The 27474-nt window shown below is 38.7% G+C and overlaps 3 protein-coding genes and 1 long non-coding RNA gene across 16 annotated transcripts in view; 2 read left to right on the top strand and 2 right to left on the bottom strand.

Annotated features, from left to right (window-relative positions):
• The window catches only part of LOC108259252 (uncharacterized), a 201073-nt gene that overhangs the window by 74327 nt on the left and 99272 nt on the right, over positions 1–27474 (bottom strand). For 2 of the 6 annotated variants that reach the window (XM_053676755.1, XM_053676760.1), the window contains exon 1: positions 274–4652. The exons of 3 other annotated variants lie outside the window; for them this stretch is intronic. In XM_053676755.1, the coding sequence (XP_053532730.1) occupies positions 274–655 (382 nt within the window). In that variant the 5' untranslated portion in view covers positions 656–4652. Of the gene's footprint in view, positions 1–273; positions 4653–27474 lie in introns of those variants that run through there. One more of the 6 variants, XM_053676758.1, reaches the window with a different exon arrangement.
• LOC108259612 (CD276 antigen homolog) overlaps positions 1–27474 on the top strand; it is a 95260-nt gene that overhangs the window by 50334 nt on the left and 17452 nt on the right. For 3 of the 8 annotated variants that reach the window (XR_008393672.1, XR_008393673.1, XM_053676768.1), the window contains exons 2-4: positions 10628–10665; positions 12608–12916; positions 14349–14879. The exons of 2 other annotated variants lie outside the window; for them this stretch is intronic. Coding sequence is in view for 2 of the 6 variants with exons in the window: in XM_053676768.1 (XP_053532743.1) it covers positions 10628–10665; positions 12608–12916; positions 14349–14494 (493 nt within the window). In the remaining 4 variants the exon portion in view is untranslated. Of the gene's footprint in view, positions 1–10051; positions 10177–10627; positions 10666–12607; positions 12917–14348; positions 14880–26010; positions 27348–27474 lie in introns of those variants that run through there. 3 more of the 8 variants (XM_053676767.1, XR_008393669.1, XR_008393667.1) reach the window with 3 other exon arrangements.
• Positions 6886–27474, bottom strand: part of LOC108259547 (uncharacterized) — a 40363-nt gene continuing 19774 nt past the window's right edge. Inside the window, exons 4-6 of the long non-coding RNA XR_008393676.1 lie at positions 20544–20652; positions 12656–12764; positions 6886–7712 (exon numbers count right to left, since the gene is read on the bottom strand). This is a non-coding gene — a long non-coding RNA (uncharacterized LOC108259547). The remainder of the gene's footprint in view (positions 7713–12655; positions 12765–20543; positions 20653–27474) is intronic.
• On the top strand, positions 17563–22744 carry LOC108262017 (coxsackievirus and adenovirus receptor homolog). The gene is made up of 4 exons (XM_053676771.1): positions 17563–18097; positions 18527–18564; positions 20496–20804; positions 22237–22744. Exons 1-4 carry the CDS (start codon positions 18087–18089, stop codon positions 22380–22382), a joined length of 504 nt encoding a protein of 167 aa, XP_053532746.1. The 5' UTR covers positions 17563–18086; the 3' UTR covers positions 22383–22744.

The raw sequence follows: 27474 nt of genomic DNA, 5'->3' as shown, positions 1-27474 counted from the left end.
AATAACTTGTATAATGTGAAGTTCTAATAAAAAAATAAAAATAAATCACGATTAATAAAATCACATTTTGATCAAAAAGACATACTATAGTTTTTTTTAAAACTAAAAATAATAGAAGAAATGTTTGAGTTCTGGCTCATCTCAAAAGTAATGTGTACAAAAACAAATCATTTATATATTAGAATTAAAATAAAACAAAAGTCGCTTCAATCAAAACCTGTTCAACATTATTATTAAAGGATATTACTGTAATTTTGATTTAAATAAACTCACCAGCTGAATGATTTTGGATGTAAAGTCTGATTCCACTGCTGATGTTGTAAGGTGAACCAGTTTGAATACAATAATACACTCCGAATTCATTAGTACTGATATTGTGTATAAATAAACTGCTGTTATATTGCACTGAGAACCTCTTGCTGAAGGTCGTGTTACTGTATACTGGCTCCAGGATACTACTTGAGAAAGAGCGTAATATAAACACTGGAGGTTCTGACGGCTTCATCAGGAACCAGAACACATTGTTTACAGACACCTCACACTTTAGAGTCACATTTTGTCCCAAATCTACCGACTTCTCTGTGAAACTTTCTGCAGCTCCACAGAACACAAGTAGATCTAGGAAAAAAACACACATCAGTGGTTTAGAATCCATTCATCTGTTCAAAGAGATAAATAACTTCTAAGGTAAAATAGTGAATTAACAACTTTTACTCACAGAAACAAAGTACCGTTGTCATGCTGAAGCTGGAACCCTGTTAAGAAGCACTCTGAAATCGTTCTGCTTCAGTCAGGAAACACTTCAGTTGTGTTTTAGATGCAGGAGAGCGGAAGCGCTCTGACCACAACTTTTTTCTAAAATCTCCTTCACTCTTTATGTGCTGAAAAGCAGCCTCATGTACACCCACAGCATTACAATACCAATTTACAAGAAGAACACAAACCATTCACAACTGACCACTGACCTTTTATACCTCAGTGCTGTTGAATACTCGATTCTGACTGGTTGATTTCCCCCTATAAAGTAGTTCAGCTGCAAACTCATGTTTATATTAATGTGCTTGTTTTAATATGTCATTGTTTTTATAGTCACAGCTCATTCAAAGTAACTTGTATGGTGAATGCTCCACATAAATAGTTTAAAAACAAAAAGTAATTGTTCATATGATGAACTTTTCTGGAAGGAGACGTTTATTACACCTTTTATGTAGTCTCCAGTGTCAGCACTTTATATCAGTCAGAGTTAAAGCTGTGACTAAGTTTTAACTTTAAGAGAGAATAAAAATTGAGGCTGGGGAGGAAACAACTTTTAATAGCTGCTGTAACATGCACCAATCAACCATAACATTAAATCCACTGACAGGTGACATGAATAACATTATTTCAATACACTGGCACCTGTCAAGGGGTGGGATGTATTTATTAGGCAGCATGTGAACAGTCAGTTCTCGAAGGTGATGTGTTGGAAGCAGGAAACAATGGACAAGTGTAAGGATCTGAGCAAAACCTCGCCAACTTGTGCTGGCATGGACAACTGGGTCGGAGCATCTCCAAAATGGCAGCTCTTGTGGCGTGTGACTGGTGTGCAGTGTTTAGTACCTACCAAAAGTGGTCCAAAGAAAGACAACTGGTGAACTGGTGTCAGGGGTATGGGACCCAAGACTTGAAGGCTCGAAGGTTAGAGCCATCTGGTCCAATCCCTCAGAAGCACAAACTGTAGTAAAAACTGCTTGAAAAGTTAATGCTGGCTATGATAGAAAGGTATCAGAACACACAGTGGTCTTAAATAGAGGAACTGCATTTAAATATGATGTTGAAAATGGACACTGACTAACTAAAATTTGTAGAACAGCTCCCCTACTGGTGCTTTAGCATTATGATAAAATACATAACTTTTTTTAGGAGCCTGATAGCCTTCAGGTAAAAACTGTTTTTTAGTCAGTGCTTCAAATCAGAGAATAGACTGATAGATAGACTGAACTAAATTTAGTTCCTATTCAGTTTGTGTATTTAAACCCTCATGTTTCTGTCTTTGTGAAGGCTTGCTTCATGTTCATGTGCGTTATTGAGCATTGGATTTACGTGTTTCCTTAATTCCCATCTTCTGGTTTAGTGTTTTTCGGGTTTCAAACCCTTGGGTTTGTTACTCATTTGTGATTATGAATGATCATAAAAAATATCATAAATGAGCAGGATCACAGAAACTGGACAGGTGAAGACTGGAAAAAGACCAGGTGATTTTCTTTTTAATCTTCAGCTGTCCAGTGTGGGTGAGGCTGTGTCCATGATAACCAAAGATTCCTGTTCTGGGTTGATAGGAGTGGAACCTGATGTGCTCTTCTGCTGTTGTAGCACATCCACCTCAAGGTTCAAGGTATTGTGCATGTGGAGATGCTTTTCCACTCACCATGGTTGTAAAGAGTGATTTGAGTTACTTTAATCCTTGCTGGCAGCTCAAACCAGTCCACCTGGTACCAACATCCATGCCACAGTTAAAGTCACAGAGACCACATTTTATTCATTCTGATGTTTCATGAGAACATTAACTGATGCTGCTGCGACATGACTGACTCATTAGATAAGTGCATGAATGTGCTCCTAATAAGGTGAACACCCATATGTCCCTCCTGAACATCCTATTCCAGATTTATTCCCCTTTTGCTGTTGTAATAAGCTCCGATCTTCTGGGGAGGCTTTCCACTAGATTTTGCAGCATGGCTGTCAGGATTTGTGTTCATTCAGCTACAAGAGTGTTAGTAAGATCAGGTACTGATCTTGCTAATGATCAGGTGAGGGGATCTGGGGTGCATTTGGTGTTACAGTTAATCCCAAAGGTGTTTAGTGGGGTTGATGCAAACCAGGTCTTTATGAAGTTCGGTTTGTGCACAGGGGTTAGATTTGAGTCATGACTGACTGAGCTACCATTTGCTAGCTAGCCGACATGTTGCATCATTTTAGTCAAAGTAATGTAGGTATAACTATCTAATGTATGGTAGCAACTGAAAAACAGCAGTCAACATTTACACTCAACACCTATATTTTTAAATAAAAAAAATAAATAAATGCTGTTCAAAAAGTGTCCATAGTGTATGAATGGGTGTGTGAATGTGTATGTGATTGTGCCCTGTGATGGACTGGCACCCTGTCCAGGGTGTACCCCGCCCTGTGCCCGATGTTCCCTGGGATAGGCTCCAGGTTCCCTCTGCGACCCTGAAGAAGGAGTAAGCGGTAGAAGATGGATGGATGGATGGATGGATGGATGGATGGATAAATGCTGTTCTCCATGATTTTCTTCTGGCTCTGACACCTGCTGTTGTTACCCATCTAATAAAGAAGTGCTCTTTTATGCTTTGCTCTTTCCATTGGTGGAGTACTTTAAAAAGGATTGACTGGCTTTCTGATTGACCTTTCCAAGCTACTTTGGGTGTTATCTAAATTCACAGAGTCAGTGGTAAATGATTATTTAATGATATTAGCTGCCTTGGTGTATACCATCACTTTGTACACAGACAATGTTTTGCTGATCTGTACAACGAACCACAACTTAGTCATCAAAATGAGCAACATTTTGCTGCCAACAACACTTCCATCTTTATCTTTTGTTAGCAACTAGGTAGCCAGATAACATAAGTGATACGAGTGCTGTATATTTACCTCCTCAAAACAGTAAAGCCAACGTTATAACTTTAACAAGCTAATATGTCTGTATGCTGATTGATCTCAGCAAACACTAGATTATAGAGAATTAATATAAAAGTAGAAATGCTACTTTGTATACTGAGACGGTGTGGGTAGACATGGTCACATGAGGTCATGTGCTGAACTTGAGGTTGAGAAGATGGAGTAACCACAGTGATTAATCACGAATCCGCATTGGCCAAGGAGATGATGCTGGAACGTTTGTCTGGTGCAGTTCTAATTCATATATATACATATATGCAACATATAAAGATGACTTTCTGAAGAAAACAATCACATTTCCCCCTTCATTTATGATACCAGGTTGCATGTCAGGTGAAGGACCAGGGAGACCAGAGTGTACACTGAAATTCTGGACACTTTTCTCATTGCATCGATAGGAAATGGTTTTGGTGGTGAAGTCATTTTTCAGGATGATAATGCATCTTGCCACAGAGCAAAGAGCATTAAAGCTGGCCAGCAAACAGTCCGGATCTGAATCCCATTTAACAGTTTTGGTGGAAGTTAAAAAATTGGTCCATGACAAGGCGCTATCCTGCAAAGCTGATCTGTCGACCGTTATCCGAGAAGGTTGGAACCAGTTTGATGGAGAATATTGTTTTTCATTAGTGAAGTGAAGTCCATGCCTCAAACAATTCAGGCCATCATAAAAGCCTGAGGTGGAGCAACAAAGTACTATTATACCATATTTTTTCCTGTACTTGATCTGGAAAACAATATGCCATTAAGTAAATCAATGTCATTTAATTTGTTTGAGGTGTTTTTCACGAAGCCAGAATGTTCAACAAAAATTGTTTTGTGTCGTATCTGTGATTTGTTTATTTGCTACGAAGTGAAAAAGCCGGGTGAGCATCCTTTAAGTGTGGTGACTCCATTTTTTGCCATGGGTTGTTCGCATTCCGAGTTAAGGAGCTTTTTTCCTTGGTTTTTCCTATTCCTAGGTCGGAAATCCCCCCCCCCCCCCCCCCCCCCCCCCCCCCCGGTTTTAACAGTTTTCTACCACCAGAGAGCGCTTTTCACCCACTTTTGTATTAATCGAATTACGCTTGCTCTGCAAGAAAACGAACTTGCAAATGAGGGAGCGGTTTAATTAATTACTCATGCTGATTATTTATTTATATATTTGTAATATTAGCATTGTCTTTGTCTTTTATTTAGTGATTTTATATATAAAAATGAACTCGTATAATATCCTTTTCCCACAGATCACTGGCTAGTACAAATTTAATAGTGCTAGAAAAATATTTATGTATTAATTTTTTAAAATCTTTTTAAACATATTGTTTGAAAACAGATCAACATAAACATTCGCACATGTTTATATTTGCTTTATAGTGTACAGTGTAGTAATATTACACAGTGAAATACTTGACTAGTAGTGTAATTGCCTTGTTTAAAGGTAAAGCTGTCTGAACTTATCACTATGTCCTTACAATATAACACAATATAAATGTCACACTCTGTAAATAAGTGCATGCTGCTTTTCAGCTTTGCAGAGTTTCAAGTTTTAACTAATTTGGCTGATTGTTTAATTATCAAGCTTCCTGCGTGATTTAGATTAAGTGTGTTAGCAGGGTTAGCAATGTTAAAGAGTGCAGGGGTACAGGGTAAGTGCTTCTGAAGTGTTTTGAGTCCTGCTCATCTAGTCTGTCTTGTTTGCATAACTTTGTGTTTGTTTTGCATGTTTTATGTCTATGGACAGGGCCGGGTTGCAGCCGGCTGTACCAGTTCAACTCGTAGATCCCGTCCAGATCGTAGATAATTAAACATTGCAAAGAATAAAGCATTTTATCATCACCAGCCAATCAGAAAAACAATCCGACAAACATGAAATACTACAGCCATGATCGAGACACAGGGAAGAGGTTAGCATGTGCCTTTCTCAGTGCAACATTTACTTCAAGTGGGACCTGTCAGTTGAATATTAAATTTGTTGTGGATAAAAAATGTCATAAAATAAACATAAGGGACGTCCAGATCCAGATCCAGGTCCAGTAACGGTGAGAGAAGGGACTGACGACGGGCACCGGCACCTAGACATACAGAAGCGGTTTTAGTCAGAAGTGGATAAATTGGTAAAACACTTTAAAGATCTTTATGGGTTATTAGTCGAAATAGTCGAAAGAAGTGTACGAGCTGAGGAGTGCTAAAACACACACACACACACACACACACACACACACACACACACACACACACACACACACACACACACACATGCTCGTACAGTCAAGGGCGGGCAAGTAGACACAACATACGCACACACTCTCTCTTTCTCATACACACACATGAATAACTTTAATAATATCTTATAGTAATAGAGAAACTCTATAAAAAACAGAATAGTAGGATATGCAGGACAGTAGAACTGTAATGATATTAAGAAGTTGGAAGTACAGTAAACCGCTTTTCAAGTAGTATAAATATATATAAACTAAGAAATATAGTGCAAATATGAAAATAAATTATAAATGAGAAGTACGGGGAAAAAAGGAAAATATAACTTACTCATGATTCAGATGGTGAAGATTCTCGTCTCGCAAGGAAAGCCTTAATTTTTAGAGAACCATGAAGAAAGCCAGTTATAAGGGTGGCTGCCCCCCCCTCGAGATAACGATAAGACCAAGGTCCCTCCCGGTTGTTTAGTCGTCTTGCTTACGTCATTTTTATTACCTAGGGAAATGGGAATCTTGGTTTCTGAAGACCTAGGTAAGGGAGAACCCTGGTTTTTGAAGACCTAGGTAAAAGAGAACCCTGGTTTTTGAAAACCTAGGTAAATAGAAACACTGGGTTTTTGTTTCCTGGGTTGTTGGAAATGCCTGAGTTCTAATTTTATGTGTAAAGTAAAACCCCTGGTTTCAATTCTTTGGGTAAGTGAAATAGGCCTTTTCTGGAAACCTATGGGTTATCTAGTGTGTAAATACAGTATAAATACTGGAGCTTAGGCTCAGGGTATGGGGGATCACTTTTGAGAATTCTCATCGGTGTGGATCTCGTGTGGTGGAATGGAACAATAAAGCTGGACCCTTGCTTCTTCTCACTCACGGCTGGTGTATTTTTTCTATCTCCAACTGGTCTCAGAGGTAGATGTGAGTATTGGCTTCTAAGTTGAATTTTAAATGTTTTTGGGTAATAGGCTAAATTCGAGCCAACAAATTGTTAAATAAACATCTCCTCACAGAAAACTTCACCATTTACACTTTATTTTTTAAGGTGTTTAATTCAGTAGTGCTGTACTATAAACTGCTGTAATCGTCAAACCCCAAAATACACCATCATTCACACACCATTTTTTAAAAATGTGTTTGTTTTTATTTTGTCACTGACCGGAGAACAGTACAGTTCTCTTTAAGTAGGATATGACACTTAGATAACCGTAGGGCTTAAGAATATATTTTTATTCTATTACAAGGACACTTACCTTACTAACATTACATTAACCTTCTTCTTTTAGGCAATGCTGTTCAAATTATAAATGCAAGGTTGCAACAGCTGGCTGATACAGGTTTCGGTTTGAATAAAATGTTAGCCTGCTGCATTAGTAAATAGACAAAAATATCTATCTAGTTAGCATTTTTTAATTCTCTTCTTTAAAAATGGTCTAACATTCTGTCCTGACTTTCTTTCTCCAGCTCTATCTACGACTCTCCTGTTTTTGCCACATCAGAGCAGAATAAAAGAGGACATGTAGGCTGCTACTCATCAATCCACAAAACTAAGTTTGTAGAATAAAGTACAGCTTCATGGAATTTACATCATCAGTTGCATTATAACACAGTAGGTTTATATAAGAAGTACAATTCTGAGATTTTGCCCATGTTTTCATCTTTATATTTACAACTACTAAGCTGTAATTATTTATTATGTATTTATTTTTCTACTGTAATAATTGTTTATTATGGAGTAAATAGCTGATTTGCAGTAAATAATTGCTGTACCATCCTCCTGGAGCTTCTTCTACAGCAGGAACGTGACCAGGAGTCAGCTGATGAGGTGTTAAGATTCACACAAACCTGACCAAAGGGGAACAAAAGTGGTCAGTGGTTTCCAGTGGAATGAAAATAAGAAACAGGAATAAGCAGGAGTGAAAGGAAGTGATGCATAAACAAGGGACCCATGTTTAATTGTTAGCGGAAGTATGCTAATGCTGCTCGACGATCAGTACAATAAATTCTACAATAGATGTAGGTTATAGTAGTTACTTTAATAAACCTAATTCGAAAAAGCCAAATCCACAGCTAGCATGGGATTTCACAGTTCAGTTGCTTACAATATTTTTTTTCAGTATACTTTTCTTGAAAGCCAGCAATTCCTACACATACACTCCAACAATTTCATTTATATTCTGCTTTCTTAATGAGCAAAAAGAAATGTGCATCTATAAGAAGGAGGAAAACGGAGATGCTAATGGGGATTTACAGTGAAGGAAAAAAGTATTTGATCCCCTGCTGATTTTGTACGTTTGCCCACTGACAAAGAAATGATCAGTCTATAATTTTAATGGTAGATTTATTTGAACAGTGAGAGACAGAATAACAACAAGAATATGCAGAAAAATACGTGTCAAAAATGTTATAAATTGATCTGCATTTTAATGAGGGAAATAAGTATTTGACCCCCTCTCAATCAGAAAGATTTCTGGCTCTCAGGTGTCTTTTAAACAGGTAACGAGCTGAGATTAGGAGCACACTCTTAAAGGGAGTGCTTATAATCTCATCTTGTTACCTGTATAAAAAACACCTGTCCACAGAAGCAATCAATCAATCAGATTCCAAACTCTCCACCATGGCCAAGACCAAAGAGCTCTCCAAGGATGTCAGGGACAAGACTGTAGACCTACACAAGTCTGGAATGTGCTACAAGACCATTGCCAAGCAGCTTGGTGATAAGGTGACAACAGTTGGTGCGATTATTCGCAAATGGAAGAAACAAAAGAACTGTCAATGTCCCTCGGCCTGGGGCTCCATACAAGATCTCACCTCGTGGAGTTGCAATGATCATGAGAACAGTGAGGAATCAGCCCAGAACTACACGGGAGGATCTTGTCAATGATCTCAAGGCAGCTGGGACCATAGTCACCAAGAAAACAATTGGTAACACACTACGCCGTGAAGGACTAAAATCCTGCAGCGCGCGCAAGGTCCCCCTGCTCAAGAAAGCACATATACATGCCCGTCTGATGTTTGCCAGTGAACATCTGAATGATTCAGAGGACAACTGGGTGAAAGCGTTGTGGTCAGATGAGACCAAAATAGAGCTCTTTGGCATCAACTCAACTCGCTGTGTTTGGAGGAGGAGGAATGCTGCCTATGACCCCAAGAACACCATCCTCACCGTCAAACATGGAGGTGGAAACATTATGCTTTGGGGGTGGTTTTCTGCTAAGGGGACAGGACAACTTCACCGCATCAAAGGGACGATGGACGGGGCCATGTACCGTCAAATCTTGGGTGAGAACCTCCTTCCCTCAGCCAGGGCATTGAAAATGGGTCGTGGATGGGTATTCCAGCATGACAATGACCCAAAACACACGGCCAAGGCAACAAAGGAGTGGCTCAAGAAGAAGCAAAAGCATTGCAATTCCAAAGATGTCATGGAACATCTCTGATTGCAAGTTCCTCCAGCAGGTCTTCATACTGTTGAAACCATTTTCCTACCACACCAGGTTTCAGCCCTGTTGCTCTTGCTGCTGAAATGGCCTCTGGTGTCCTGATGCCGAGGTCTGGATTCCGCTTTAAAAAGTTTAGATACCAGTAATACCCAGCAGTGCCTTGTACTTCAGAGAAGCCTTTGATATTATTGGCCTTTGCATAATTAAATGCAATGCCCTGGACATCTCTTTTGGTAACGGAGAAAGCCTCTTTTGGAGAGGAGCTTGATAAGACTGGCCAGTTCTTTCTCAGAGTCCACTGGCAGGTACTGCTTCCTCCCAGATGCGTAGCCAGAGCCAGCAACTTTGCCACAAATGCGCCTATGCAAAGTGGTCTTTGGAATGTTCTTTTGGAAGGGGCACTAACAAAAATGAGTCTTTTCACAAAAATCAAAGTTTCTTTTTAAATTTAAACATTGTATTTGAAAGAGCCGGTCAAAACATTGTTCATAGACCTCTTGCTTCATTGGTAAGCTTACTTATAACTGCTTTATCACCCTTATTAGTGATGAATGAAATTTACTATTCCATGCTCACTTACCATACAATTTCTCTGACATGCTTCATATAACACTCTGCCCACTTAAAAAAATCTTACAGCCATCAATACTATTGTTATATGTCAACTAGTATTGTAGCCACGATGTAAGATCAGTTATTGTGATTGGCTGTAAAAACGGCTCAGGTCACGTGTTCAGCGTACGCTCTTAAAAGTTCCGCCTGGGGTCGTTAGTAGCGGACGTTAGCCTTTTGTGAATATTTTATGTTCTGTAAATTTATATTTTATTAGAAACTGTTTCCCCGGTGTTGTACGCAATGAATGTGAGGTATGTATCAGATAAACTCAGTACCAGTGTGAGATATTTTTTGATAAAGAGCTGTGTTCAGTTTAAGGCCTGGTTGAGCTAAGCTAACTCGCCACTGCAGGAGAAACTGTATAACGGAGCTAGCTAATTTCCTGACCCAGCTAAAATATATTCTACAGCTGTTCTATTACTCCAATTAACCATATCCTTGGCCACCTTTACACTCAGATTATTAATTTATCTTCTGATTTAAACATCTTTTGTTCTATAAGAGTTTAACGGAAACTGGATTAAGTAGCTAGACCGCATTTAGCTCATCATTATCTCATATTATTAATGACAAGTTTAGCTTTTTTAGTGGTGTGTAGCAGGTCAGTCATGGGGAACTCCTTTCTAACTCCACTATACAGTGATCATACTGTGAATTTATTCTGTTGTTCCACCTCTTTTTTTTCTTCTTCATTAATTACAGCTGGATTTTCTTCACCTTCCTGCTTCTGATACACACAGGTGAGCATTTCACACCGCAGTAAGCAGATGTGTGTACTGTATGGAAAAGTGAAATATGTTTAATAATTACTGAAACGGGAACATCAATGAAGATGGAAGATTGAACAGTTTGAATGCATGTGTTTTATATATATATATATATATATATACATACAGTGAAGGAAAAAAGTATTTGATCCCCTGCTGATTTTGTACGTTTGCCCACTGACAAAGAAATGATCAGTCTATAATTTTAATGGTAGTTGTATTTGAACAGTGAGAGACAGAATAACAACAAAAAAATCCAGAAAAACGCATGTCAAAAATGTTAGAAATTAATTTGCATTTTAATGAGGGGAAAAAAGTATTTGACCCCCTCTCAATCAGAAAGATTTCTGGCTCCCAGGTGTCTTTTATACAGGTAACGAGCTGAGATTAGGAGCACACTCTTAAAGGGAGTGCTCCTAATATCAGTTTGTTACCTGTATAAAAGACACCTGTCCACAGAAGCAATCAATCAATCAGATTCCAAACTCTCCATCATGGCCAAGACCAAAGAGCTCTCCAAGGATGTCAGGGACAAGACTGTAGACCTACACAAGTCTGGAATGGGCTACAAGACCATTGCCAAGCAGCTTGGTGAGAAGGGGACAACAGTTGGTGCGATTATTCGCAAATGGAAGAAGCACAAAAGAACTGTCAATCTCCCTCGGCCTGGGGCTCCATGCAAGATCTCACCTCGTGGAGTTGCATTGATCATGAGAACAGTGAGGAATCAGCCCAGAACTACGCGGTAGGATCTTGTCAATGATCTCAAGGCAGCTGGGACCATAGTCACCAAGAAAACAATTGGTAACACACTACGCCGTGAAGGACTGAAATCCTGCAGCACGCGCAAGGTCCGCTGCTCAAGAAAGCACATATACATGCCCGTCTGAAGTTTGCCAATGAATATCTGAATGATTCAGAGGACAACTGGGTGAAAGTGTTGTGGTCAGATGAGACCAAAATGGAGCTCTTTGGCATCAACTCCACTCGCCGTGTTTGGAGGAGGAGGAATGCTGCCTATGACCCCTGGAACACCATCCTCACCGTCAAACATGGAGGTGGAAACATTATGCTTTAGGGGTTTTTTTCTGCTAAGGGGACAGGACAACTTCACCGCATCAAAGGGACGATGGACGGGGCCATGTACCGTCAAATCTTGGGTGAAAACCTCCTTCCCTCAGACAGGGCATTGAAAATGGGTCGTGGATGGGTATTCCAGCATGACGATGACCCAAAACACACGGCCAAGGCAACAAAGGAGTGGCTCGAGAAGAAGCTCATTAAGGTCCTGGAGTGGCCTAGCCAGTCTCCAGACCTTAATCCCATAGAAAATATGTGGAGGGAGCTGAAGGTTCGAGTTGCCAAACGTCAGCCTTGAAACCTTAATGACTTGGAGAAGATCTGCATAGAGGAGTGGGACAAAATCCCTCCTGAGATGTGTGAAAACCTGGTGGCCAACTACATGAAACGTCTGACCTCTGTGATTGCCAACAAGGGTTTTTAAACCAAGTACTAAGTCATGTTTTGCAGAGGGGGTCAAATACTTATTTCCCTCATTAAAATGCAAATCAATTTATAACATTTTTGACATGCGTTTTTCTGGATTTTTTTGTTGTTATTCTGTCTCTCACTGTTCAAATACAACTACCATTAAAATTATAGAATGATCATTTCTTTGTCAGTGGGCAAACGTACAAAATCAGCAGGGGATCAAATACTTTTTTCCCCTCACTGTATATGTATATATATGTATATATGTATATATATGTATATGTATATGTATATGTATATATGTATATATATGTATATGTATGTAAAATTTTTTGATGTGTCCTGATGACACATTTGTCCTCTCATTATTGAGATTTTCTGTTGTGTGTGTGTGTTTTTTTTTTTGTTTTTTTTTTACTTTTAGTGCCGGTGCAGAGTGTTGAAGGTTTTATAGGAGAATCCGTGATCTTACCGTGTACGTTCGCACAGAATCCGCCGGTTGTCTTTTGGCGAGACGAAGGCACCAGGACAGTGTGTGACATCAGTGGTGGTGAAGCCAGTTTCGATGAGCAGCATTCAAACTATAAACACAGAGTTCAAATATTTCCATCAAAAATTAAGGAGGGGAATTTTTCCATCAAGCTGAGCAACTTGCAGCACTCTGATGGAGGAACGTACACCTGCACCGACCCAAGCAAAGGTCTTGACCAGCAAGTGCAACTGAAGGTTGAAGGTGTGTTTGGCTGTTTTTTTATAAAATCAAGCATGAAGCTTTTTCTGAAGCATGAAGTTGTCACATCATGTTCTGTTTAGCACAATTCAGTCATTATATTAAAAATGATCTGATTAAATCCCAACAATGAGGTCATTTGCCTTAAATCACTGCTACTAGACATACAATTGCAATCAAAATTATTCAACCCCCATTGCAAATCAGGTTTATTGTCAAAAGGTACAGACTTTCAGCTGATTGCAATGAACAAATCGAACAAAAGCAATTGAAATAGTTCAACACAATGAATGCTTTCAAGTGTTTTCCCCAAATTCAACTGAAAATGAAACTTATAATGATTTCTACTGTCTCAAAATGATTCACCCCCTGAATAGAATCCCTCACAACAGCACAAATATCCCAAAGAGGTGTTGTCTCAAGCACACCTGATGCAAAACTAATCAAGGGCTTCATTAGTTGTACCAGGTGTGCTTAAGCTGGAACACATGAAATACCTGAACTGGGTAGGGTTAGGGAAAAAAAGAAGAAATACCTCAACGGGGCAGAAAAAGGAAGCTATCAATGGCTGCAACCAGATTTCTGAGAAGGCAGGTTGTGAATAACCCTCGGGTGATTGCAAAAGACTTGCAGCAAGACTTGGTGGCAACATTCACTGAGGTTTCAGTGAGCACAGTAAGGCACATACTAAACGCAGAATGTTTCCATGCCAGAATTCCAAGATGTACACCACTGCTGACCCAAAAGCACAAGAAAAGTCGCTCAAAATGATATAAATAATCCACAAAAGTTTTGGGATTCTGCACAATGGATCAACGATATGTCTGGAGAAAGAAGAATGATCAGCATCCTCATAATTAATATACAGCGACTCCTGCTCTGGAGAGAATAACAGCACTGAGTCACTTCCTGTAACATCTAACAATGTTGATGCTTGTAGATGATCCTGGTCCACTCCTCCATTTTACACTCCTTTTATATTCTCTGGTCTGTGCATGTGGAAGCTACTTGTGAATTCAGACCACAAGTTTTCTGTAGGTTTCCAATCCAGAGGCTGAGAAAGTCTCCGCAAAGCACTACTGATTCTTTAATCATCGGGATGTAGGTTTGTCTTCTCGTCTCGCTGAAAACTTGATGGCAAAGTCTGAACCTCTTGGCAGAAGCAGCCAGGAGATATTTTGGCTGAACTACCAAATGCAATGTAGCCCCATAGCAGTAGTTTTCCACCTGTTTCAGATGTCATCATTTGTTACGGCCCTAATTGTGCTTAATGGTATTTTTCCCCATGCTAATGGAAGACAAAGGGCTTTTCCAAGTACAATTAATCTGTCATGATATATTTTTGGACAAAATGATTTAAAATGTTATTCTGATGAGAATGATCTATCTACACATGTACTGTGTAAAATTAATGGCTTCTGTTTGTGTGGAACAGAGAAACCAACCACACCAGAGGGAAAGGGGAGACGAGTCACACCAGAAAGTACTTCCACACCAAGAAACGGTGATTCCCCGAGACATGCAGACGATCTGTTAACGTTCCTGCTGGGATGTGCTCTGCTCTACAGCTTAACCTTCTGAAGAAAACCGCAAGCTCCGTGTGTGCATTATCTTCACATACAGGCATCACAGCAATGTCTTTTACAGATTTCTGCTCGGTTTATAATGTGTGTATTTGTTTTGCAGAGTTTTGCGGTGTAGTACCCAGTGTCTCCAAAAAGTAGAATGTCATCAGCTGTGCAGAAGGTCATTGTGTTGTGTTATAGCTTTAGAAACACTTTACTCAGCACATTACTGTATTTACTCTCATACACTCCTCCTTCTTCTATCCATTTTGATGGGTCACAATTTTGACACAGGGCCACAAAACTATATTTTATACAGGAACAGTGTGCTTCATTGACATTGCACTTATACTATATCTATATATCTATACACACGTGTGTGTGTGTGTGTGTGTGTGTGTGTGTGTGTGTGTGTGTGTGTGTGTGTGTAAAGTAGCATAGATAATTCTCAGGCTAGCTTGTTTGCTTTATTCACTTTGACCATCAGAACCAAAACTACAGCAAGGTCCATAAATATTTGGACAGATTTATTGTTTCAATTTTTTTTTTTTTTTTTTTTAAAGCTGTCTACTACTGCATACTGGAGTTGAAATTAAATAATGAATATGAGCTGAAGACTTCCAGTTTTAATTTGAGTGTATTTAAATCCAAATCAGGTGAACAGTGTAGCACCTTTTCTATGTGCCCCACCATTTAAAGGGATCCAAAGTAATTGGACAAACTAACACTCACAGGTTTTCATTTTTAATACCCCTTGCAAATCCTTTGTTGTCAATGACTGCTTGAAGTCTGGAACATGTAGACATCACCAGAAGCTGCATTTCTTCCCTGGTGATGATCTTACAGACCTTTACTTCAGCTGTCTTCACTTCCTGCTTGTTCTTGAGGTGTTTTGCCCTCAGTAAGGGAAATGCATCTCAGTTGGTTTCAGATCAGGTGATTGACTTGGCCTTTATAGAACATTACACTTTTTTGCTTTAAGAAAAAGTCTCACGCTGATGTTGAAGTATGCTTCAGGTTGTTGTCCATCTGCACTATAAACTTTTTGAAGCATTCCGATTCAGAAGGCTGAATGTGAGCAGATAATGTAGCCCTGTACACTTCACAATTCATCCTGCTGTTTTTATCAGCAGTCACATCAATAAATACAAGAGAACCAGTTCCAGTGGCTGCCATACATGCCCACACCATAAGATCAGGTGGTAAGTTTCATATCATTAGTAGTTCCTTCCCTTCTCCATACTCTTCTCTTCACATCATCCTGCTACAAGTTCCTCTCATCCGTGTACAGGATGATGTTTCTGAACTGTCCAGGCTTTTTCTCCTGGTCTTCCTTTTTGTGAGGCTTACCAATGATGTACATCTTGTAGTAACCCCTCTGTATTTACTCTGGTGAAGGCTTATCTAGATTGTTGACTTTGACACAGATACGCCTACCTCCTGGAGGATGTTCTTCTTCTGGCTGGTTTTTGTGAAGTATTTTTTCTTCACCAGGGAAAATATATCGTCATCCGCCACAGTTGTTTTAGTGGTCTTCTGAGCCTTTTGGTGTTCTGAAGCTCACCAGTGCACCCTTCCTTTTTTATGAATAACACTTCCAACCATTAAATAGCTAAGTGTCCGATTACTTTTGGTCACCACATTAAAAAGTGCTGTTTTATAATAAATTCATCAATGTTCAAATATTTATGGATTTTAAAAACAGGAAAGGAACTTCTAGCTCCGAGACGAGACGAAGATAATTCGACCCAAATTTAGAGCAACAAATTGGGACAGGAAGCAACTATTGAACCGACTCTATAACGACTGTTGAAGCGTCCTTATGTACAATGTTGTACTAATTATAATTCTCAGCAGTTGTTTATACGGATGAGGAGTTTTCATGATGAAGTATGAGACATTTTATTATTCTGGTATTGTACATTTCATTTAAAAAGGTGTTAAATTTGCTTTTTAGCCATTACTCTACATACACTAATCCATAAAGACACAGAAAAACATGATTTTTAAAAATATTTTTGCAAATTTGATAAAAATCAAAACTGGAATCTCTCGTGTAGAGAAGTATACACACCCTTTATGCAGCAATGACAGCTTCTAGTGTTCTTGGGAAAAAGTCAGTTTCTCCCATTCTTCCGGTCAGATTCTCTTAAGGACTCCAGTCAAGTTCTAAAGACATCTCAAGATAATCAAACCAACCAGGATGCACCTGAACTCAGTTTGGAGCGTTTAGACACATCATACGTCTGTCATTATGGATTACTGTGTGTAGATTAATGTCCAAAAAATCTCAATTTAATCCGTTATAATTTAGAGAATTGTGTAAAAGTGTTTACCCTCTGTTTGTATCTTACTGCCTCGGTCCAATGATTTTGTTTTTTGCTTCATGCTATTTATTTCATTTTGTATTTCTATAAAATATAGATGTGTTCAGAAGGACATTTTGATGGCTGTCAGAAAACAGGAACCACATAGCATGCACAAATTTACATAGACATGCAGATTTACATTGGAAACATTATGTTCTAATAAAACTGTGTAGTGTAGTACTGTGTTTTATTTCTATTTGCTGTATTTTACAAATGGATATAAGAGTAGTATCTGCTGAACAGTAAAGTGTCCCTGTGAATGTAGCGTAAATGTTCCTTAAGTCACTCAAAAAAACAAAAAACATTTCACTGCATAAATTTTATTATTATTATTATTTTTTTTAAGTTTCCTAAACCAGTGCTACGTTGCATTGATAGTTTACTAAGTTGCTTTGATAATAAAGGATCGGGGAGTGAAATTAATTCTGATTAGTTCTGACTAGATCTGACATTTGGGATTACTCATGGACTCTTAAAAGATCAGCACATGACCGGTCTTCCTCTGTACCTATACTAAGATCTCCACAAAGGGCTTCATTCCGCTGGTCCACCTTCATTTGTCCTCTCAAACGTAATAACTGGTGAGACCATTCCAGTTCGGCACAAGACTCTTGTTTACGCACAATTTGTGTATATACGGTAAGTTTGGTATTTGTAAATATTTCTGAATATGTTCATGGGGTAATGGCTGTCTGTCTTTTGTTAGTAATTAGCTAGCCAGCTAGCATTAGTTATACTAGTGGTCTTTGGAATGTTCTTTTGGAATGGGCACTAACTAAAATGACTTTTTTCACAAAAATCAAAGTTTCTTTTTAAATTTAAACATTGTATTTGAAAGAGCCAGTCAAAACATTGTTCATTAGACCTCTTGCTTCATTGGTAAGCTTACTTATAACTGCTTTATCACCCTTATTAGTGATGAATGAAATTTACTATTCCATGCTCACTTACCATACAATTTCTCTGACATGCTTCATATAACACTCTGCCCCGCCCACTTAAAAAAATCTTACAGCAATCAATACTATTGTTATATGTCAACTAGTATTGTAGCCACAATGTAAGATCAGTTATTGTGATTGGCTGTAAAAACGGCTCAGGTCACGTGTTCAGCGTACGCTCTTAAAAGTTCCGCCTGGGTTCGTTAGTAGCGGACGTTAGCCTTTTGTGAATATTTATGTTCTGTAAATTTATATTTTATTAATTTTATTAGAAACTGTTTCCCCGGTGTTGTACGCAATGAATGTGAGGTATGTATCAGATAAACTCAGTACCAGTGTGAGATATTTTATGATAACGAGCTGTGTTCAGTTTAAGGCCTGGTTGAGCTAAGCTAACTCGCCACTGCAGGAGAAACTGTATAACGGAGCTGGCTAATTTCCTGACCTAGCTATACTAGCTAAAATATATTCTACAGCTGTTCTATTACTCCAATTAAATAACTATATCCTTCTCCACCTTTACACTCTACATTCTATGAGTTTAACGGAAACTGGATTAAGTAGCTAGACCGCATTTAGCTCACCATTATCTGATATTATTAATGACTAGTTTAGCTTTTTTAGTGGTGTGTAGCAGGTCAGTCATGGGGAACTCCTTTCTAACTCCACTATACGGTGATCATACTGTGAATTTATTCTGTTGTTCCACCTCTTTTTTTTCTTCTTCATTAATTACAGCTGGATTTTCTTCACCTTCCTGCTTCTGATACACACAGGTGAGCATTTCACACCGCAGTAAGCAGATGTGTGTACTGTATGGAAAAGTGAAATATGTTTAATAATTACTGAAACGGGAACATCAATGAAGATGGAAGATTCAACAGTTTGAATGCATGTGTTTTTTATATATATATATATACAGTGAAGGAAAAAAGTATTTGATCCCCTGCTGATTTTGTACGTTTGCCCACTGACAAAGAAATGATCAGTCTATAATTTTAATGGTAGTTGTATTTGAACAGTGAGAGACAGAATAACAACAAAAAAATCCAGAAAAACGCATGTCAAAAATGTTATAAATTAATTTGCATTTTAATGAGGGGAAAAAAGTATTTGACCCCCTCTCAATCAGAAAGATTTCTGGCTCCCAGGTGTCTTTTATACAGGTAACGAGCTGAGATTAGGAGCACACTCTTAAAGGGAGTGCTCCTAATATCAGTTTGTTACCTGTATAAAAGACACCTGTCCACAGAAGCAATCAATCAATCAGATTCCAAACTCTCCATCATGGCCAAGACCAAAGAGCTCTCCAAGGATGTCAGGGACAAGACTGTAGACCTACATTAGTCTGGAATGGGCTACAAGACCATTGCCAAGCAGCTTGGTGAGAAGGGGACAACAGTTGGTGCGATTATTCGCAAATGGAAGAAGCACAAAAGAACTGTCAATCTCCCTCGGCCTGGGGCTCCATGCAAGATCTCACCTCGTGGAGTTGCATTGATCATGAGAACAGTGAGGAATCAGCCCAGAACTACGCGGTAGGATCTTGTCAATGATCTCAAGGCAGCTGGGACCATAGTCACCAAGAAAACAATTGGTAACACACTACGCCGTGAAGGACTGAAATCCTGCAGCACGCGCAAGGTCCGCTGCTCAAGAAAGCACATATACATGCCCGTCTGAAGTTTGCCAATGAATATCTGAATGATTCAGAGGACAACTGGGTGAAAGTGTTGTGGTCAGATGAGACCAAAATGGAGCTCTTTGGCATCAACTCCACTCGCCGTGTTTGGAGGAGGAGGAATGCTGCCTATGACCCCTGGAACACCATCCTCACCGTCAAACATGGAGGTGGAAACATTATGCTTTAGGGGTTTTTTTCTGCTAAGGGGACAGGACAACTTCACCGCATCAAAGGGACGATGGACGGGGCCATGTACCGTCAAATCTTGGGTGAAAACCTCCTTCCCTCAGACAGGGCATTGAAAATGGGTCGTGGATGGGTATTCCAGCATGACGATGACCCAAAACACACGGCCAAGGCAACAAAGGAGTGGCTCGAGAAGAAGCTCATTAAGGTCCTGGAGTGGCCTAGCCAGTCTCCAGACCTTAATCCCATAGAAAATCTGTGGAGGGAGCTGAAGGTTCGAGTTGCCAAACGTCAGCCTTGAAACCTTAATGACTTGGAGAAGATCTGCATAGAGGAGTGGGACAAAATCCCTCCTGAGATGTGTGAAAACCTGGTGGCCAACTACATGAAACGTCTGACCTCTGTGATTGCCAACAAGGGTTTTTAAACCAAGTACTAAGTCATGTTTTGCAGAGGGGGTCAAATACTTATTTCCCTCATTAAAATGCAAATCAATTTATAACATTTTTGACGTGCGTTTTTCTGGATTTTTTTGTTGTTATTCTGTCTCTCACTGTTCAAATACAACTACCATTAAAATTATAGAATGATCATTTCTTTGTCAGTGGGCAAACGTACAAAATCAGCAGGGGATCAAATACTTTTTTCCCTCACTGTATATGTATATATATGTATATATGTATATATATGTATATGTATATATGTATATATATGTATATGTATGTAAAATTTCTTGATGTGTCCTGATGACACATTTGTCCTCTCATTATTGAGATTTTCTGTTGTGTGTGTGTGTGTGTGTGTGTGTTTTTTTTTTTGTTTTTTTTTTACTTTTAGTGCCGGTGCAGAGTGTTGAAGGTTTTATAGGAGAATCCGTGATCTTACCGTGTACGTTCGCACAGAATCCGCCGGTTGTCTTTTGGCGAGACGAAGGCACCAGGACAGTGTGTGACATCAGTGGTGGTGAAGCCAGTTTCGATGAGCAGCATTCAAACTATAAACACAGAGTTCAAATATTTCCATCAAAAATTAAGGAGGGGAATTTTTCCATCAAGCTGAGCAACTTGCAGCACTCTGATGGAGGAACGTACACCTGCACCGACCCAAGCAAAGGTCTTGACCAGCAAGTGCAACTGAAGGTTGAAGGTGTGTTTGGCTGTTTTTTTTATAAAATCAAGCATGAAGCTTTTTCTGAAGCATGAAGTTGTCACATCATGTTCTGTTTAGCACAATTCAGTCATTATATTAAAAATGATCTGATTAAATCCCAACAATGAGGTCATTTGCCTTAAATCACTGCTACTAGACATACAATTGCAATCAAAATTATTCAACCCCCATTGCAAATCAGGTTTATTGTCAAAAGGTACAGACTTTCAGCTGATTGCAATGAACAAATCGAACAAAAGCAATTGAAATAGTTCAACACAATGAATGCTTTCAAGTGTTTTCCCCAAATTCAACTGAAAATGAAACTTATAATGATTTCTACTGTCTCAAAATGATTCACCCCCTGAATAGAATCCCTCACAACAGCACAAATATCCCAAAGAGGTGTTGTCTCAAGCACACCTGATGCAAAACTAATCAAGGGCTTCATTAGTTGTACCAGGTGTGCTTAAGCTGGAACACATGAAATACCTGAACTGGGTAGGGGTAGGGAAAAAAAAAAAAATACCTCGACGGGGCAGAAAAAGGAAGCTATCAATAGCTGCAACCAGATTTCTGAGAAGGCAGGTTGTGAATAACCCTCGGGTGATTGCAAAAGACTTGCAGCAAGACTTGGTGGCAACATTCACTGAGGTTTCAGTGAGCACAGTAAGGCACATACTAAACGCAGAATGTTTCCATGCCAGAATTCCAAGATGTACACCACTGCTGACCCAAAAGCACAAGAAAAGTCGCTCAAAATGATATAAATAATCCACAAAAGTTTTGGGATTCTGCACAATGGATCAACGATATGTCTGGAGAAAGAAGAATGATCAGCATTCTCATAATTAATATACAGCGACTCCTGCTCTGGAGAGAATAACAGCACTGAGTCAGTTCCTGTAACATCTAACAATGTTGATGCTTGTAGATGATCCTGGTCCACTCCTCCATTTTACACTCCTTTTATATTCTCTGGTCTGTGCATGTGGAAGCTACTTGTGAATTCAGACCACAAGTTTTCTGTAGGTTTCCAATCCAGAGGCTGAGAAAGTCTCCACAAAGCACTACTGATTCTTTAATCATCGGGATGTAGGTTTGTCTTCTCGTCTCGCTGAAAACTTGATGGCAAAGTCTGAACCTCTTGGCAGAGGCAGCCAGGAGATATTTTGGCTGAACTACCAAATGCAATGTAGCCCCATAGCAGTAGTTTTCCACCTGTTTCAGATGTCATCATTTGTTACGGCCCTAATTGTGCTTAATGGTATTTTTCCCCATGCTAATGGAAGACAAAGGGCTTTTCCAAGTACAATTAATCTGTCATGATATATTTTTGGACAAAATGATTTAAAATGTTATTCTGATGAGAATGATCTATCTACACATGTACTGTGTAAAATTAATGGCTTCTGTTTGTGTGGAACAGAGAAACCAACCACACCAGAGGGAAAGGGGAGACGAGTCACACCAGAAAGTACTTCCACACCAAGAAACGGTGATTCCCCGAGACGTGCAGACGATCTGTTAACGTTCCTGCTGGGATGTGCTCTGCTCTACAGCTTAACCTTCTGAAGAAAACCGCAAGCTCCGTGTGTGCATTATCTTCACATACAGGCATCACAGCAATGTCTTTTACAGATTTCTGCTCGGTTTATAATGTGTGTATTTGTTTTGCAGAGTTTTGCGGTGTAGTACCCAGTGTTTACAAAAAGTAGAATGTCATCAGCTGTGCAGAAGGTCATTGTGTTGTGTTATAGCTTTAGAAACACTTTACTCAGCACATTACTGTATTTACTCTTATACACTCCTCCTTCTTCTATCCATTTTCATGGGTCACAATTTTGACACAGGGCCACAAAACTATATTTTATACAGGAACAGTGTGCTTCATTGACATTGCACTTATACTATATCTATATATCTATACACACACGTGTATGTGTAAAGTAGCATAGATAATTCTCAGGCTAGCTTGTTTGCTTTATTCACTTTAACCATCAGAAACAAAACTACAGCAAGGTCCATAAATATTTGGACAGAGTTATTGTTTCAATTTTTTTTTTTAAATTATTATTATTATTTTTTTTAAAGCTGTCTACTACTGCATACTGGAGTTGAAATTAAATAATGAATATGAGCTGAAGACTTCCAGTTTTAATTTGAGTGTATTTAAATCCAAATCAGGTGAACAGTGTAGCACCTTTTCTATGTGCCCCACCATTTAAAGGGACCCAAAGTAATTGGACAAACTAACACTCACAGGTTTTCATTTTTAATACCCTTTGCAAATCCTTTGTTGTCAATGACTGCTTGAAGTATGGAACATGTAGACATCACCAGAAGCTGCATTTCTTCCCTGGTGATGATCTTACAGACCTTTACTTCAGCTGTCTTCACTTCCTGCTTGTTCTTGAGGTGTTTTGCCCTCAGTAAGGGAAATGCATCTCAGTTGGTTTCAGATCAGGTGATTGACTTGGCCTTTATAGAACATTACACTTTTTTGCTTTAAGAAAAAGTCTCACGCTGATGTTGAAGTATGCTTCAGGTTGTTGTCCATCTGCACTATAAACTTTTTGAAGCATTCCGATTCAGAAGGCTGAATGTGAGCAGATAATGTAGCCCTGTACACTTCACAATTCATCCTGCTGTTTTTATCAGCAGTCACATCAATAAATACAAGAGAACCAGTTCCAGTGGCTGCCATACATGCCCACACCATAAGATCAGGTGGTAAGTTTCATATCATTAGCAGTTCCTTCCCTTCTCCATACTCTTCTCTTCACATCATCCTGCTACAAGTTCCTCTCATCCGTGTACAGGATGATGTTTCTGAACTGTCCAGGCTTTTTCTCCTGGTCTTCCTTTTTGTGAGGCTTACCAGTGATGTACATCTTGTAGTAACCCCTCTGTATTTACTCTGGTGAAGGCTTATCTAGATTGTTGACTTTGACACAGATACGCCTACCTCCTGGAGGATGTTCTTCTTCTGGCTGGTTTTTGTGAAGTATTTTTTCTTCACCAGGGAAAATATATCGTCATCCACCACAGTTGTTTTAGTGGTCTTCTGAGCCTTTTGGTGTTCTGAAGCTCACCAGTGCACCCTTCCTTTTTTATGAATAACACTTCCAACCATTAAATAGCTAAGTGTCCGATTACTTTTGGTCACCACATTAAAAAGTGCTGTTTTATAATAAATTCATCAATGTTCAAATATTTATGGATTTTAAAAACAGGAAAGGAACTTCTAGCTCCGAGACGAGACGAAGATAATTCGACCCAAATTTAGAGCAACAAATTGGGACAGGAAGCAACTATTGAACCGACTCTATAACGACTGTTGAAGCGTCCTTATGTACAATGTTGTACTAATTATAATTCTCAGCAGTTGTTTATACGGATGAGGAGTTTTCATGATGAAGTATGAGACATTTTATTATTCTGGTATTGTACATTTCATTTAAAAAGGTGTTAAATTTGCTTTTTAGCCATTACTCTACATACACTAATCCATAAAGACACAGAAAAACATGATTTTTAAAAATATTTTTGCAAATTTGATAAAAATCAAAACTGGAATCTCTCGTGTAGAGAAGTATACACAGCCTTTATGCAGCAATGACAGCTTCTAGTGTTCTTGGGAAAAAGTCAGTTTCTCCCATTCTTCCGGTCAGATTCTCTTAAGGACTCCAGTCAAGTTCTAAAGACATCTCAAGATAATCAAAGCAACCAGGATGCACCTGAACTCAGTTTGGAGCGTTTAGACACATCATACGTCTGTCATTATGGATTACTGTGTGTAGATTAATGTCCAAAAAATCTCAATTTAATCCGTTATAATTTAGAGAATTGTGTAAAAGTGTTTACCCTCTGTTTGTATCTTACTGCCTCGGTCCAATGATTTTGTTTTTTGCTTCATGCTATTTATTTCATTTTGTATTTCTATAAAATATAGATGTGTTCAGAAGGACATTTTGATGGCTGTCAGAAAACAGGAACCACATAGCATGCACAAATTTACATATACATGCAGATTTACATTGGAAACATTATGTTCTAATAAAACTGTGTAGTGTAGTACTGTTTTATTTTTATTTGCTGTATTTTACAAATGGATATGAGTAGTATCTGCTGAACAGTAAAGTGTCCCTGTGAATGTAGCGTAAATGTTCCTTAAGACACTCAAAAAAACAAAAAACATTTCACTGCATAAATTTTATTATTATTATTTATTTTTTTTAAGTTTCCTAAACCAGTGCTACGTTGCATTGATAGTTTACTAAGTTGCTTTGATAATAAAGGATCGGGGAGTGAAATTAATTCTGATGGTTGAATTATCATGCCTATTATTGAAAATGTGCACCTGATGGAACTCATTACTCATGTTATAAAGAACACGTCATTTAGGCGCTGATAAATAAAAACATGCAATTGAAAGGGGATTATGCTTTCTCTGTGTTTAACCACAACACATCCCAGATCTTCATGATGTCGGTCATGTAAATTACAGTAAATACAAACTTCCTGTTTCACCACCTCGACAATACTGCATTTAGTTTTTCATTTCAGGCTGCAACACTTTGATTGTGACTTGTTGATTAGTAGCCTTCCTGTCAGCTCGAGCCAGTCTGACCAGTCTCCCCTGACCCCTCTCTCCATCATCAACAAGGAAATCCAGGGCGATCAGACATTTCTGAAATACTCAAACCAGCCAGTCTGACAGCAGCAACCACACCACAGTCAGAGTCTCTGAGATTGCATTTTTTCCCATTCTGATGTTCGATATGAACATTAACTAAATCTCTTGACCTGTTTCTGTATGACTGACTTGCTGATTGAGGATTACACAAATGAGTAGGTGTACAGCTGTTCCGATTAAAGTGGACAGTGAGTGTTTGACTAACCCTAACCCAGACATGCATCACCATTGCTGTAGGTTATACACCTGAATATAACTTTAAAAATCTCAATCCTAAGAGAAATGGTATCCATTTCTCTTAAAAACATTTACTCTCTTACCTTAAATCACCAGCTGAATGGCTCTTTTCCTCTTTTATTTTTTAACTTCCCATCTTTGAGACAACTTCTGTTTTTCATGCAAGTTCTGCTTTTCTGTTCACTTCATTAAACAAAATTAAAATGCACTAACTAGGAAAAACTATTATAGTTCAAACAGACTCTCTCGTCAAAATGGCATGTGAACATGAGGTCTAGATCACTTGCTCTGAGCAACAGACACCGAATGGAGAACAAAGGACAACAACAACAGATGACAAACATTATGGGAACTGTGAAGAAAACTCCCCAAAACAACAGTCAGTGACAACATCAACAACCTCCACAGCGCAGGAGGTTGTTTTTTTCCAAACTGGGTGTAGTGACTACTGGTTCTTTTCTGATAGTGATAGTAGTGATAACTTTAATATTGATGATTACCTTCTCAAAACATAACATCCTCAAAGATTATTATGGTCTGTGTTATGGATGTAACCAAGTACTGTGTCTGTATATTGAGTGATCTGAAGCCAATACTGCTATAAACTTATGTAAATGCAGGGAAGTGGAACTTTACACTGGTCCAGTGTGAGCGGCCATGTTGAGTTTGCGTCACTCCGTAAACAGGAAGGGAACTGGTATTTGAGAAGACTACCCCAAGGTGACGAGTTGAAATTTCAAGTGGAGGCGCATTTTCGGTGGTTTTTACAGGTTGTAAGTGGGGAATTACAATAGATTTGTTTGTATTTTTTCCTTAATAATAGATTTGAACTCTCGCAGCGGTGCCATACGTATGTTTTCGAACTAAAATTAATATACAAAAAGTAACATCAAAAATATTAAGAAATAAAAATTGAACAAATAAAAGAAAACAATATTATTGGTAATAGACGTCATCAGGTGACGTGTTCAGCGCACGCGCACTTAAAAGTTTGGCCTGGGTTTGTTACCGGAAGTTAGCTTTTTGTGAATATTTTTGTTCTGTAAATTTATATTTATTAGAACCTTTCCCCGTGTTGTACGCAATGAATGTGAGGTATGTATCAGATAAAGTAGTACCAGTGTGAGATATTTTATGATAACGAGCTGTGTTCAGTTTAAGGCCTGGTTGAGCTAAGCTAACTCGCCACTGCAGGAGAAACTGTATAACGGAGCTGGCTAATTTCCTGACCTAGCTATACTAGCTAAAATATATTCTACAGCTGTTCTATTACTCCAATTAAATAACTATATCCTTCTCCACCTTTACACTCAGATTATTAACTTATCTTCTGATTTAAACATCTTTTGTTGTATAAGAGTTTAACGGAAACTGGATTAAGTAGCTAGACCGCATTTAGCTCACTCTGATATTATTAATGACAAGTTTAGCTTTTTTAGTGGTGTGTAGCAGGTCAGTCATGGGGAACTCCTTTCTAACTCCACTATACGGTGATCATACTGTGAATTTATTCTGCTGTTCCACCTCTTTTTGTTTTTTAATTACAGCTGGATTTTCTTCACCTTCCCGCTTCTGATACACACAGTTGAGCGTTTCACACCGCAGTAAGCAGATGTGTGAAATATGTTTAATAATTACTGAAATGGGAACATCAATGAAGATGGGTCTGTACATGAAGTTTCAACAGTTTTATGATTGAATGTACAGTAAAACATTCTTAACATTCAGTCA

This window comes from Ictalurus punctatus, chromosome 27 (assembly GCF_001660625.3).
Source record: "Ictalurus punctatus breed USDA103 chromosome 27, Coco_2.0, whole genome shotgun sequence".
NCBI lineage: Eukaryota > Metazoa > Chordata > Actinopteri > Siluriformes > Ictaluridae > Ictalurus > Ictalurus punctatus.
The sequence above is the reverse complement of the archived record's forward strand: the minus strand, read 5'-3'. Positions and strand labels throughout refer to the sequence as shown.